We start from the raw sequence: 15,695 nt of genomic DNA, 5'->3' as shown, positions 1-15,695 counted from the left end.
GAGCTGAAGGAGGAAATGGCCAACCACTCCAGTATCTCTGCCAAGAAAACCCCAAAGGGAGGCACAAAGAATTGGATATGACTGAAACCCAACTCAATAACAGCAACAGTTTGGCTGGAATTTAGTTTGTGAAGGGGAACAGGTACCATGAAGTTGCCAATCCTGGTCCATTTCCTTCTTGTTCTCCTTAAAGGAAAGGCAAAAGGGGTGAGTACCCAGCAAAAACCTGGTGGATCAGAATATTGGGCTGACTCTAATAAGATGAAATGCAATATGGATAAAGAAATGGTTTTCTCATTGTACTGTTTTGGATAGAGAAGACTGGAGACACTGAGTCTGAATAAAAGACTGAGAGGTAGCAAGATACAGTGGAAAAATGGACAGTATATGGAATCAGAGGATCTGGGTTCAGATCTCAATCCTGACACTGTGTGACCTTGGACAAAATACTCAACCTCTCTAACCCTCAGTTTCCTCATCTGTAAAGAAATAGAATAAGACTAGATGATGTCTATGCTCCCTTCTCTTTCTAAACCTACGATTCTGTGGTTCAATAACTGGCTGCAAGTAGCACTGAGGGAAGCTTGGAATAGTGCCTACCATATGGTAGATGTTTAATAAAGGTTCATTGCTCAATTCATGATTAGTCAAGGGATTGAGACATAGAAGAGCGACTAAACTTCTAATTTTGGGTTCATTTTGGGAGACAGAGCCGAGAACAATAGGTAGAAGTTTCCAAGAGGCAGATTTTGGCTTGATATCAGGGAAAACTTCCTAACAAAGTAATCTCCAAATGGGAGGGGATAGGTTTTTCTCTTACCGGAAGCCTTTAGCCAAAGACTGAATGACCACTTATCACACACGTCACAGAAGAAAGTGTTGCTTACGTGTAGATTGGACTTAAAGCCTTTGAGGTTCCTTCTCATTTGGCAAATCTGTGATTCTGACTGTGAATTATACAGACAATATATTTTTCTTAATTTCCTTCTCAGTAGGAGGTAGCAGGAAATGTGCCGAAGGAAAATGTTAGTAAATATGTTACTTTGGCTCTTTGAAGATGAGGATGAATTAATGGAAGAAAAAAGCTCTGAAATTTTAAGGAAGAACTCAATATATAGGTAAAAGTTTATTAAATAAAATCATTAAACATTTTAAAATGGATTACAGACAAGGTGCTGTATTAGGACATAATGACAGTGAACTGACAATCTAATAGGAGAGAAAAGACATAGACACTGATAACAATAAAATGAGCAAGGACATAAGTGCGAAGGAGAAAAAAGACAATGTGATTTAAGAGAGAGGTGTTAAAATTCTGGTCTGATAATTTCAAGTGGCCAACAAAACTCCTTGAGTGACCCGTGCCAGATTGAAATGTAAATGGTAAATATTTAATAAGGTAGATAAAAATACAATACAATATAGATAATGTTAATTTGTGGTTTTTTGAAGTCAATATGCTTGGGATCTATTTCTATATGAGGCTGATATCACTGATTTAAATAATATAAAGAAGTGATAAGTTAGTTTCTACATGGGAAAACATCTGATTAGAGACAATTTATAGGGATGAATGGAATTCAGACCACTCTTTTAGAATCATGGAAGAGAAATCTTTGCTAATGTTTTTGCCTGTTTATCATTATGTCGTGTATCTAAGATTTAATCAGTGAAATAACATGGCTGATCAGTAACCCATCTGTAAATTAGTATATGTGCCTCAGAGAGTTAAATATAACATGGAGGGTTAAATGATTTGGTCTTCCTTATAGGATTATAGACAACTAGAAAGGAACAGAATTCTGTCTTCTACTCTGACCACTTTATTTTGCATATAAAGAAGCTAAGTCCCAATGAAGTCATAAGATCATAAATCTGGATCTGGGAGAGATGTCAGGGGCCATCAAATCCATTCCATTCATTTTAGTTAACAGCGGCAACATTATCAATAACAATATTTATATAGCTTTTACTATGCTCCAGGAATCTTACAATTATAAACTCATTTGATCCTTACAACCACCCTAAGAGATCAATCCTATTATTATCCCAGTTTTACAATTGAGGAAACTAAAGCAAGCAAAGGTTACATAGTTAAATATGTGTCAGGTTGAATTCGAACTCAAGGCTTCCTGATTCTACTATGCTACTTTGTTGCCCGCAGTCTAGAGAATTTAATCAGGACTTGTCCAAAGCCACAAAAATTGTGAGCATCAGATCTGAACCCAAGGACTTTTGACTCCAGAACCAGTATTTTTTTTTTTTTTTTGCAATACAGGTAGTATTCAGTAGGGCTGAAATGCAATCCTTCCTAATATGTATATCCAGTGCTCAAAATGACTGTGTTCCTGGGCAAAGGTAGAGTGATGGAAAATTATTATTCTTTTTCATGCTCTCTTCATCTCCTATGCAGACTGTTGCTTTACCTTCTATGCTAGTCCCTTGTTTTTGTCTCTCCAGGTTTTAAACCATTGCTCCTACAATTACCAGATTTTTATTACAAATGTCTGATCATGTCACTCACTTGCTAAAGAAATTTCCATGCTTTCTTGTATTTGCTAGTGTAAAATAAAAACTATTTTACAATGAAGGCCCTCCATGATCTGGTTCAAAATTTTGCCCAGGAGATAGTAAATGCTTTTTGGCTCTCCATGCTGATTTCATATTATTTCACTTTACCCACTTTATATTACTACCACACTGGCTAATTCAGTGTTCTTGTACATGATATTCCATGAATATCCTCTCTCTGTGTACATTTTGTAAAGCAACCCCATCTCTATCTCCAACACAATAACAGTTTCCTCCTCCTCTTTCCTTCTTGAAATTCCTGTGTCCTTCTAGAGTCTGCTCAAGTATCACAAGAGACCTTTCTAGATTATAGCTCTTAGAGTCAGAGGACCTTTCTGGATTATAGCTCTTAGGATCAGAATACCTTTCTGGTTTGTAGCTATTAGAATCTCCCATACATTAAGCTTAGTTTTTTATATATTTTACTCTGGTCAGATTGATGTTGTTTTCCTCTCAGAATGCTAGTCTTTTGAGGGGTGGGAACAGTTTCATTTGAAACGCAAGTGACTTGCCCAAGATCATACAATTGAAAATGGTGAAGCAATTATTGTAATTCTGTTGACTCCAAACCTACCTTGTTTTTATCCCCCACAACTTTAAAGCACTTTATTATGGTCCTTTCTCTTTTAAAATGTATTTATTTATTTTATTTAAAAAAAGAATAAAACAAAAGAAAAAAAAAGAAAAACATAAAAGGAAAACAAAAACAAAACAAAACAAAACAGAACATTGTCATGTGCCCAGCAGGACATAAGAGAGGAGTCAAAATATATAACAATAGATTGCCACTTCAAGAAAAGATATATATTAGTAGAAGAAATTATATTCATGAATGTCTATCTTTTCTTACCTTCCTTGTAGGTTGTCCTTTTGTTCTCTGCTGGGAACATTTTTTACTTTATTCTTTTTTTTTTCCTTTCATCTTTTTCACCTCCTCCAAGTATGGTATAGTTAAGCAAAGATATGTTTATGTATTTATATATATATATATATATATACACATATATATATATATATATATATATATATATATATATATATATATATATATAAATCTATGCATATAAAATATTTACACACACACACACACACACATATAAACATCTTAGATTCTGTCCCCCATACACATATCTTTTCTATCTCTGTTAACTCTTTATTTTAATTCTGTTCCTTGTCTTGCTATTACTTAACTTCTCACCACCCATATACCTCTCCCTTCTCTTCTTCCCCTGTCCTTTGGTTCTTCCTCAGCCCATCCCTACCAGCTTATTTCTTTATAGATTTTGGAGGATGCTATACCCTTCATGGTATATATGTACTGTTTGTTGCTTATTTAATCTATTTCCAGTATGAGTAGGTTTTCAGAATTATGGGCCCCCATCATGTGTCTATTCTTCCTCTGTACCTCATTTGTATAACATAATTACTATTTTTACCTTAATTCTTCCTCAGTCTTTCTTTTGAGTTATTCAATTTCTGATGTCAATCTTAAACATATGATTAAAAAAAATGCACAATTTATCCATGCTAAGTTCCTTGAAGTTGATCTTTGATATTGCCTTTTATATGTTAATTTTTCTATTGAGTTTCAGTTTTGTTGACAGAAAGTCCTGAAAATCTGTAAGTGTGTTGCATTTTTTCTCATTCAATATTATGGGTAATTTTGCTGGACATGATATTTTTGGCTATTGACCTAGTTCTTTTGATTTTTGGTAGATATGATTTCAGGACCTGTGGTCTTTTATAATGGCTGCTGATAATTCTTGTACAATTCTAATTGTAGCTTCAGCATATTTAAATTTTTTTTCTTGTTTCTTGCATTTTTTTTTTTGATTTGGGAATTTCAAAATTTGGCAATAATATTCCTATGTGTTTTACTCAAAGATCTCTTTGAAGGTGGTGATTGGTGGATTTTTCCTATTTCTACTTTCCCTTCCTGTTCTTTCACTCCAGGATAATTTTTCTGGATTATTTCTTGCATTATTATGTCAAGGTTCTTTTTGGGTAACAGCTTTCAGATAAACTCCAGACTCCTCATATAATCCAAGAGATGAAAGTTTCTGTGATTCCTGCTGAGGCTACAACCACACCCAGGACTTGCCCAGGACTCCACTTGCTGTTCCTGGGAAGTAAGCCTGGAGGTCCCTGGCCTACAGTCTTTTTATGAGTCTTCTCAGTTTGTCCCAGGAGGACCTCTGTTCTCACCCAAGTCTTCTTTGTTTTTCACTCATTTATATTCACCTTGAGGCTCAAATTTGTTTTGTTTGTAAGGGAAATCTGGAGAACCTGAAATTTACCAATCTACTCTGCAGTTTTCCCATAATCCTCCCCAAACCTAGGTTGTTATATAAGAAATAATTATACAGTAAAAATGGGCTCACTTTTCTATTTCTTAGCCATCCTTCTTGAGTTAGACCATGCTGCTTTTGTTGCTATTATTTTCTCTATGTTGTAACTAGTTAAAACTAGCCTGACCCCAGTCAGAAGGATGATTATTAGAAGTTGCTTGTTGGAAATCCTCACCTGGAGTTTATGTTGTAATATGAGCTAAAATAAGAACCATCTCTTTGTTGCATTCTGGATATTAGGAAATAAGCTCTCTCGATGTTTTTAGGAAATAATAACATTGTAAAAATGGGCCCAGTGAGTTTTTTTGATGGGTGCATTTGGATTAAGCTGAAGAATGGACCAGAGACTGAGAACTCTTTGATCTCATTTTCTGCATAGCCCTCTGATGGTAGAGTTCTCTTTGAAAACTCTTTGAGCTCAGTGTGTGAAAGAAGCACAAGGTGGTCCAGCAGGGAATGAGCCTTACACTTCAAAATAGAGGATGAAGTTGAGGAATAAGATATTTCACACAAAAGAGCATCAAGGGAAGCTGGAGGCAATGTGATGCTTTTTTTTTTCTTTCTAAAAAACAAGATGTAACCTTTGCCTTGCCCCACCCAGAAAGAAAGAAATTTGATTTTTAAAAAATCCCAAACCAAAAACCAAGCCTGAGTAATTAGATTTAAAAATGCCCCACCCTCATTCCTCCCTCCTTTTTCGTTTCTAGGGATGGTTTAGGATTTCTCAAAGGGAATTGTCTTGCTCGCTTTTTCTGTAAATGCACTTAAAGCAATCCTTCGTTTTCAGGTAGCACTTTTCATCTTCAAAGAGCTTTTTAAAGATAACTAATTGCTGTAACACTGAGTTAGATGAGTAAGTATTGTAGTTCTCCCAGGGCATTAGAGAAAACTGGGAAATTACAAGTACTTTTCCTTCCTTCCATTTTTTCCCTTTCAAATAGTCACATCCCAAGTCAGTAAAAGAGTCAAAACAAGGTTGATGGTAAAGTTTAAGTGACTAATGTCTGATACATAGTAGGTACTTCATAAATGCTTGCTGATTTGATTTTGCCAGGCATAAAATCAACTTGTAACCTTCCCCTATCCTTAAATTATGATCCTAAAATTATAGCTTGAGTTTATCCATTGACTCATTGGCAAATTTTGTGCTCTGAAATCCAGTTTCCCAGCAGCTAAATAAAGGGTTTGCAGGAGATGATCTTTAATGTCACTTCTAGTTCTAAATATGGAATCTTATTACTGGATTTAGCAGTTGGTTCAGACTTGAAGTCTCTCTAAGGATCTTTGTTCAAATCCTGGATCAAGTATTTACTATTGATATGGACTAACTCTCAGGATTTCAATGTCCTCATCTATAAAGAAAGTGGTTTTAATGAGATGTTCTTTAAGATCTGGTCTAGTTTTATAAATGTATTATCTCAATGATCTAATGGATGTCAGACAGAGGAGTCAAGAAAATCTGCTTTCAAATGCTGTCTCCTATGCTCATTAATTATTACATACCCACTCAAGACACTTTACTCTCTCAAAGTCTCAGTTTCTTCATCTGTAAAATGAAGGATTTGTACTAAAGGACCTCTAAGATTATTTCAAGCTCTAGGCCAGGAAGATCTGTATTCAGATTCTGCCCCTAATGCTTTTTACCTTTTGTGGCCATTTCAAAATCTCTTAATAAAAGAACTAGAATTTAAGAATATCTCTGAGTACCAAGCTGTGCCATTTGACCATAATGTATTTTTTAATCTGAAAGGTTAATATAAATAGAATAACAATTTTTACTTCCTAAGTATTTTTTAATCCGAAAGGCTAATGTAGATAAAATAAAAATTTGTCTTCCCAGTAAAATGATAATAATTTTTTTTTCTATCACTTGTCACACCTGGTTCTTCTAATATTAAACTTTCAGAACTTCAGTGACCTAATCTGTCAACTAGAAATGATAATGATTCTAGGTGCTTCCCTAACTGGATGGCTGTGAGAAAGCAAGCTAACATATGCAAAGAGCCCTGACTATAAATGAGTCATTGTTGTTGCTATTGCTTGTGGATTTGTACTTAAGTTATTTGCATGCTTAACCTTTGGCTCTGCTTCCTCTTCTTTAAGAAGTTAAGCAAACAGTTTTGTGTATCAGATAATTTGATTTTAAGGAAATGGCATTATGGTCACCTTTTAGCTAGATAGCCTCAGGAGACTGAGCCACACCATAATTTAATACATTATAAGCTCTAGCTCAGGAAAACAAAAATCCATCAAAAAGGTGGAGCTCCCTGCAGCAGCCTGGCAGCCTCTCCAATATATTGGGAGTACCTGCAGCTCCTCATCTCCAAGGCTTGCTTTGAATTATCACCCAATTCTCATTTTCCATGGCTTTCCCTGATGGCTTCATGAGAGTGGATTATAGCAGAAGTTAAAGCCAGAATGCATCATAGAGTAACTGCTTGGATCCCTCTGACTTGTCTGGATCGGGCCATAATGACTTGATGGCATTTCCACAGATGTGCAGTGATAATGATATGGCTGCAGTGTATAATGCTGTTCTCTTTTCTGAGTCAGGCTGTGACAACCATTGGCTTCATCCTCTGAAAGTCCAAAATTGCAGAACCTTTGTCATCACAGCAGGTATTGTGGGGTAAGGTTTTCCTTGGATTCAGCTTTCAATGGAAGGAATTTGAAGGGTTCCTTGATTTCAGATAAGGTGGCTCCATAATTGATATACTTACTGATAAATAATGGATAATATATAACTGAAATATTTGTTTATCTTTAGGATAGAAATAGGGACTACATTTAGACAGCCAGGTGGTACTGTAGATAGACCATCAGCTCCTTGAGTTTAAATTTAACTTCAAACACTAGCTGTGTGAACTCAGGCAAATAACTTAACAATGTATGTCTTCAGTTCCACATATGCAAAACAAGCAGGAAAAGGAAATGGCAAATTCTATTATTTTTGCCAAGAAAACCCCAAATAGGGTCATGAAGAATTGGACAGGATTGAAAAAAAATGACTGAACAACCAAGGAGCTACACTGATGATTTCACAGATCTAGGGAATTCTGATGTAAGGAAACTTCCTTTAGTAATGCAGCTTGGCAAAATTCTGTATAATTTCTATTCTTGGAGAGCTGCCTCCAACTCTAGAAGTTCAATGACTTGCCTTGAATCCCACAGCCAATTTGATTCTATTTAAAACCATCAGCAAGCATCATGTGTAATGGGGATAAACTAGAAGTATTCCCAATAAAATCAGGGTGAAACAAGTTGCCCACTATCACCATAACTATTCAGTATTGTATTAGAAATGCTAGCTTTAGTGATAAGAGAAGAAAAGAAAATTAAAGGAATGAAAGTAGGTGACAAAGAAACAAAATTATGACTCTTTGCAGATGATATGATTCAATACTTAGAGAACCCTAGAGAATCAACTAAAAACTCCTGGAAACAATTAACAACTTCAGCAAAGTTGCAGGATACAAAATAAATCCAGACAAATCATCAGCATTTCTCTATGTTACCAACAAAGACCAGCAGCAAGAGACACAAAGAGAAATTCCATTTAAAATATTTATAGATAATTAAAATATTTGGGTGACTACCTGCCAACATAAAGTCAGGAACTATATGGACACAATTACAAAATACTTTCCACACAAACATCTAAACAGTTCAGTCGAAATAGATGGAATCTAAACTCAGATCTAAACAATTGAAAAACATCAAGTGCTCATACGTAGGCTGAACTAATATAATAAAAATGACAATTCTAGCTAAATTAATCTATTTATTCAGTGCCATACCAATCAAACTGCAAAGAAATTACTTTTTATAACATAGGTTAGTCTACCTTTCAGATCTGTGGAGAAGAAAATAATTTTTGGTCAAAGAAGAACTAGAGTACATTATGAAATGCAAAATGGATAAATTTTATTATAATAAATTTAAAAAAGTTTTTGTATAAACAAAGCTAATTCAGACAAGATTAGAAAGGAAACAGAAAACTGGGGAAAAAATTACATCTAAAGGTTCTGATAAAGGCCTCATTTCTAAAATATATAGAGAATTGGCTCATATTTATAAGAATACAAGCCATACTCCGATTGAAAAATTGTTAAATGATATGGACAATTTTCAGATGAAGAAATTAAAGTAATTTCTAGACATATAAAAATATTTTAAATCACTGTTGATCAGAGAAATGCAAATTGAGACAACTCTGAGGTATACCTCTCAGATTGGCTAAGATGACAGGAATAGATAATGATAAATGTTGGAGGGATGTGGAGAAACTGGGACACTAATACATTATTGGTGGAGTTGTGAACTGATCCAACCATTCTGGAGACCAATATGGAACTATGCCTAAAGGGCTATTAAACTGTGCATATCTTTTTATCCAGCAGTGTCTACTGGGCCTTTATGCTAAAGAGATCATAAAAAAGGGAAAATGATCCACATGTGTGAAAATGTTTGTAGCAGTCCTTTTTGTAGCGTCAAGGAACGGAAAACTGAATAGCTGTCTATCAGTTGGGGAATGACTGAATAAGTTATGTTATATGAATGTAATTGAATATTATTGCTCTATAAAAAAACTATCAGCAGGATTATTTCAGAAAGGCCTGAAGAAATTTACATGAAATAATGCTAAATGAAGTGAGTAGAACCAAAAGCACATTGTACACAGCAACACGATTATATGATTATCAATTCTGATGGATGTGGCTCTTTTCAGCAATGAGGTAATTCAGGTCAATTCCAATAGACTTGTGATGGAAAGACCCATCTGCATCTAGAAAGAGGACAGTGGGGAGTAAATGGCAACACAGAATTGTTATCTTTTTTATTGCTTTGCTTTTTGTTTTCTTTCTCACTTTTCTTTTTTTTTTTAAATCTGACTTTTCTTATGCAGTATGATAAATATGGAAATATATATATAGAAGAATGGTATATATTTATTGGATTATTTACTGTCTAGGGGAGGGAGAAATATTTGGAACACAAGGATTTGCAAGGATGAATGTTGAAAACTATCTTTGCATATATTTTGAAAATGAAAATAAAAAATATATATACTATTAAAAAAAGCAGCTGACCTGGATTGGAAGTGGGTCAGGCTATGGCCAAATGGACCTTCCATTTTTTGGGAGTCAATAGGAATCAGGCATTTCTGACCAAGATTGTGGTGAACGTCTGAAGGCTGGCTGAACCCAGGCCCTCAGCTTCACAAAAAATCTGGAGCTAACAAAGCTGTATAAAACCAACCTTTTAATTCTGAGGGGACCAGATGGCTTGTGAGCTCTTGTTTGATCACATCTGCTCTGGGTAGAATTATCCAAGAATATCATCAATCAGGAGACCTCTGTCTCCTGAATCCTGTATGGCTATTATGCTTATTAGTACTTTCTATGTGTTTTCATTTTGGAAAACTGAGGAAAGGTAGACTGGATTTGGAGCTGATGGACTTGGATTCAAGTTCTAGTCCTTTTAACATACAAGATATCTTGGACAGTCAATTAATCTCTTTGGATCTTAAATTTTTGTAAATAAAGAATGAATTAAATTATCTTGAGAGTTCTTTCACATTTGAAACTCCATGAAATTGAGACTTGCTAGCTGAATGAATGAATGAACTAATAATTTTTTTTCTATTTTCTAATTGCTCATACTCCCATCAGAGAGCAGAAAGGAAACATTCCCTTCACAGAAGCATAGCAGGGCAAATATTCCTGAAGATCTTTGTGGCTTCTCAGCCAAAGTTATTTGTCAGTCTAAAGCACCAATAAATGGAATTTTTTTTCACTTAGAGCAAAATCAGTGACCAAGAAAAGTGGAACAGGGATTCAGAGAACAGTTAAGAGTGAGGTAGTCGTGCACTCCAAGGATCATGGTTGTAGAAGACTTTCCCAGTAATAAGCAGGTTTGGAATCCAATTCCAACAATGTATCCAATCTTTCTAGCAGGAGCAGCCAACCCAGCCCTTTGTTTTTATCTTCTCTTGATGGGCTTGTGGCCATTATCCTTCTTTCTTTCCTTGGGCTGTTTTTGTCCAGACTTCAGTGGGGAGGAAACATCACCCGTGTCAGCACTTGGACAAAGGCTTGACTGCTCTGCTCTAGTTGTGTCTCTCAGTTACTGACTTCTGTCTTGGAGGCTGGTTTAAAATGTAAATTATTAAAATATAAAATCTTTTTGCCTGAAATAATTGTGCTATCTCATGAGAAATCTGTTCATAATCTTGTTTCCCTTTTGTGTTCTTAGTGATTTATGATGCTTCTTTAGATGCCATAATTTCCAGCACAACTAGCCATGTGAACACAGTGGTACTGGCTTGGAGGGAGAAATCCAAGCAGAAGTGGATTAAGAAGACATCCTTCAACATTGCTCAGGGCATTCATACTTTTGACTACCACTCCCGCCTCAATTTAATTGGTATGTTAAAGAGATCATAATCATTAGAGGGCCTCCTTATTAACAGATAATCTGGGATAGATTTTTACAAATAAATTTATAAATAAAATTAAGGCCAAGTATAAAATAATAGAGAAGCATAATCTATAAAAGGCCAAGCTTGGAATCAAGATGATATGAATTCAAAGCCTATGGGTGAAGTAATCTGCTCTGTAATGATAAGCAAGTCATTAAAGTGAACCAGGAAACATTCTGGGTATAACAGTTGCAGATCTTATACTTGGAAAGTCTTAGTTTTACTTACCACTTTCTTCTCTGGTAAATGTTTCATTGAAACAAATATACTTTTTCCCATTAAAATACAAATTAAAAAAAATTTTTCTCACCATCTTCAGAATGTGATCTCTCTCATAGAAAGTCCCAGGCTTTTCTTTGCCTTAAGTTGCCATTGGAGAAATTTTAGTGTCTGCTTTCTCATAACATCTGTGCATTTTAGCTCAGAAACTCCAATTTGTTTACAAACATTAATTGTTTAACTTTACAGGAAATTACTGATAGATCTTGAAAATGTCGATTTTTCAGAGGATAAGGATAAAGAAAGGTGGACTTGTGTTATGTATGTGAAGCCTAGGGATCTCTTCTCAGAATAATATTTTTAAATGAATAAAATGAACTCTATAGTATTACTAAGAAAACAACTATATTGAAGTATTTGTCAAAATATATATTTAAAAATACCCAGATCCTGGGTCATGAAGTCTTATAATATATATGTCATATATATTGTAATATTATATATTATTGTAATACATATACACACATACATATATATATATACATACATTATATATATATATATATATATATATATATATATATATATATATAATGTGTATATATATTATATTAGATCAGTAAGGGATCAAAGTTTGTATCAAATCTGACTGTGTGGCCTGGAACAAACTAATTCATTTTTTTGAACCTCAGTTTCTTCACCTGTAAGAAAATTATAATCTTTATAGGGTCTATTATGTAGAACTAAAATAATACCAAATATCTGATAATACCTAACATCTGATTAGGACTTTAAGATTTGCAAAGCCTTTTACACATATTTTCTATTTTATCCCCTTCACAACATTGTTATGAATTAGATACTACTATTATTCCCATTTATAGATAAGAAAACAGCATAAGAAAGATTAAGTGATCTGTTCAACCACACAGCTAGGAAGTATCTGAGGCAGGATATTAATTCAGGTATTCCTGACTAACTCCAATATAGCACTGTACCTACTATACAATATTTGTTGTTGTAAAGTTGTAATCTCATGTACAAAAAAAGCCAGGACTTTCTATCCTCCACCATCTCTTGAAGTATGTCCAAACTCATGTTCATTGTTTCCATCATACTAGCTCTTCATCTCATCCTCCATCATTCATCTTTGCTTTCAATCTTTTCCAAACTCAAGGTCTTTTCCAATGAGTCCCATCTTCTTATTAAGCGAGCAAAGTGTTTAAGCTTCTCCTTCAGTATTTAACCTTCCAGTGAATAGCCTGAATTAATTTCTCTGAGGATTGATTTGTTTTTCTTGCTATCCAAGAGACTCTCAAAAATTTCCTCTAGGACCATAATTCAGAAGTATCAGCTCTATGGTGTTCAGCTTTCATTATGGTCTCTCTATTATGAGGACAGCAGTTTTGTAGCCCTTAAATTAACTGACATTTGTCAAAGACAATATCTCCACACTTCCCAGTTAGCCAGTTGGCATACAGTGGCATTTTAGTAGGACATAAGAAATTTAGGCTGCTCTCTGAAAGCATGAAGAAATGGAAAATGTTATAGTTCATTCAACAAGTATTTATTAAGTGCCAACTGTATACCAGTCATTATTATAAGTACTGGGGATTTAAAGACAAAGTCTAATCAATCCAGGTTCTCTGGGTGTTGAATCCTTACAAAGTGATAAGTCAGTTGCCTAATTTAGCATGGTACTTAGCAAATTCTCTAACTCACTAATATATTTAAGTCCTCATTGGAGTTCATAAATATGGGAGAGTCACAAAGTTAACTTTGTAACTTTGTGAATTCACACCTCCCTTAATCTTTCTCTCAGAGGAGGAGTCAACCTTTAAGAGATCATATATGAGAAGCTGATAGAGGCTCAGTCAGTTAGTTTGGAACATTGCCAGGAGTTGGAGAGGAGCACTCTGGGAGATACAGAAGTCCACAAGCCCACTCTTTGAGTTGAAATCAGATTCATTCCATTTTCCACCTTTGTGCTGGCTGGAGGCTGAAGGACAAACCTTTGGATTTGGAGACATTCGAAGGGAGCTCTTGGAACCAAGCAGAGAGATGGGCCACCAAGAAAACTAAGCGGGCTATTTTGGAGGAAGCAATAAAAAATCTGAACTTTAACACCTGGCTGCATTTGGATTGCTTATTGATCTGAACTGATACAGGAAGTGACCATAAAGTTCATTTAATAGTCCAACATCTTTATTTTATAGATCAATCAATTAAAATGTATTTTCTAAGCACTGTCCACATGCTAGATATTATGATTGATGGTGAGCACACAGAAAAAAAATGAAAATTCCCCCTTTCAAATAGTTTGAGATGCAGAAACCAAGGCATCCAGGTAACCTAATGATAGAGCACTGGAGTTAGAGTTAGCAAGAGCCGAGCAGCCTTGAACACTTACTGGATTTGTTATCATGGGAAAAATCTTTGTTTGCCTGTATTTCCTCATTGATAGCTAAAATGGGGATAATAATTGCTCTGACCTGCAAGGGTTGCTGTGAAGATAAAATGAAATATTTGTAAAGTGCTTAACAAACCTTAAAGGGCTGTATAAATGCTATAAACACCAAGTCACAGAGACATAAACTCATTTGCACAAGGTCCCGCAGCAGGATCTGGATTTGAGCCCAGCTTTCTTGATTTTAAATCCAGCACTGATTTTGTAATTAAAGGATTTAGAGAGTCCAACCCAGGCTCTCCCACTTCTACCTGGGTGACCTTGGTTAGTCCTCTGTATCTCTTTCAGTTGCAGTCTTCTCATCTACAAAATGAAGTGGTTGGACAAGGTGATCTTTATAGACCCATTTGTCTCCACATCCATGTTCCTTTGCTCCTTCCTCCTCTCCATGTTGCCTAACAGTCAGCATGCAGCAGGGGTAATTAACCTTTCTGTGTGTGTATATGCAACTCTTTGATAGCCTAAGGGAACCTCTGAATCCCTTCCCAGAATGTTTTTTTGATGCAAAAAAGATATATATGAAATTACAAAAGAACCAATTACATTGAAAAATAGTTATTAATTTTTTTTTTAAAAGACCACAATCACAGTCCCACAGACAAACATCATCCTTGGTACATAGTAAAGGCTTAGTAAATGCTAGTTCATGGATCCAGTTTAAGAAGCCCTGATTAGAGAGAGAGAGAACAAGGTACACCATCTAAGAATGATGTGTTTTATATATATATATACACACACACATACATACATACATATATATTCATTTTCTAAAATTATTTTTTTTCTGTAAAATTCTGAACAGCAACAGCTGGACTTAATCACAGAGTCTGCCTTTGGAATCCCTATGTTACCTCTAAACCCACTGGGGTTCTGTGGGGTCATTCAGCCTCTGTTGTAGCTGTGCAATTCTTCACTGCCCGAAAACAACTTTTCAGCTTCTCCAAAGATAAAGTAAGTCAAAATAAGATTTCTACATTTCTACAATGAATTCTCTGCATTTTCTCTCTATCCCATTTTTATCTCTTTCTCTACCATGGATCTACTACCATAAGATCTGAACTTCAAAGATTGCCTTGTATGTCTTTTGTATTTATTAACTGAACCGCCAAGATTGCCATGTATGTGTTTTGTGTTTGGATGTTACTCAATCTTGGGCAGTATGGTATTTGGTTGGCTCTAGGGAATAGGGATAGGGATTGGACCTGTGTTTTAAGTGCTACAGAAATTTCTTGGCTGAAAGAACTCCTATCAATGGAGGTTGGCCCTTTTTTTGGAAAGTTATTATTTTAGAGAGTTGCCTAGTAAATAACATAGGAACCAGTTTCATGATCCTTACCTTTACCCATATAGGTTAGCTCTTGCTCTGCAATTGAGAGAATTATAATAGAAGGTTGTCTAGAGTACTGACAAGCCATATGATTTGCCTTTGGTTGTGTTGCCAGTGATACAATGATATAGTGATACAATCTTAAGTGAAGATTTTGTGACAAAGAGACCTACTGTTCACCCAGTAAACCACATTGCTGGCTGTTGTATTTAAATGGTAAATCCAAAGATACTTGGGGGAAAATAAATTTATGGCTTCTTGACATTTAAATTGACTCTGCCC

At 35.1% G+C, this 15,695-nt stretch overlaps 1 protein-coding gene across 1 annotated transcript in view; it reads left to right on the top strand.

Annotated features, from left to right (window-relative positions):
* Nucleotides 1–15,695, top strand: part of WDR49 (WD repeat domain 49) — a 181,211-nt gene that overhangs the window by 65,901 nt on the left and 99,615 nt on the right. The window contains exons 5-6 of the mRNA XM_051990484.1: nucleotides 11,175–11,345; nucleotides 14,889–15,037. Coding sequence (XP_051846444.1) covers nucleotides 11,175–11,345; nucleotides 14,889–15,037 — 320 coding nt within the window. The remainder of the gene's footprint in view (nucleotides 1–11,174; nucleotides 11,346–14,888; nucleotides 15,038–15,695) is intronic.

Source organism: Antechinus flavipes, chromosome 3 (genome assembly GCF_016432865.1).
Source record: "Antechinus flavipes isolate AdamAnt ecotype Samford, QLD, Australia chromosome 3, AdamAnt_v2, whole genome shotgun sequence".
NCBI lineage: Eukaryota > Metazoa > Chordata > Mammalia > Dasyuromorphia > Dasyuridae > Antechinus > Antechinus flavipes.
Note: the sequence above shows the minus strand (reverse complement) of the source record. Positions and strands in the feature narration are given on the sequence as shown.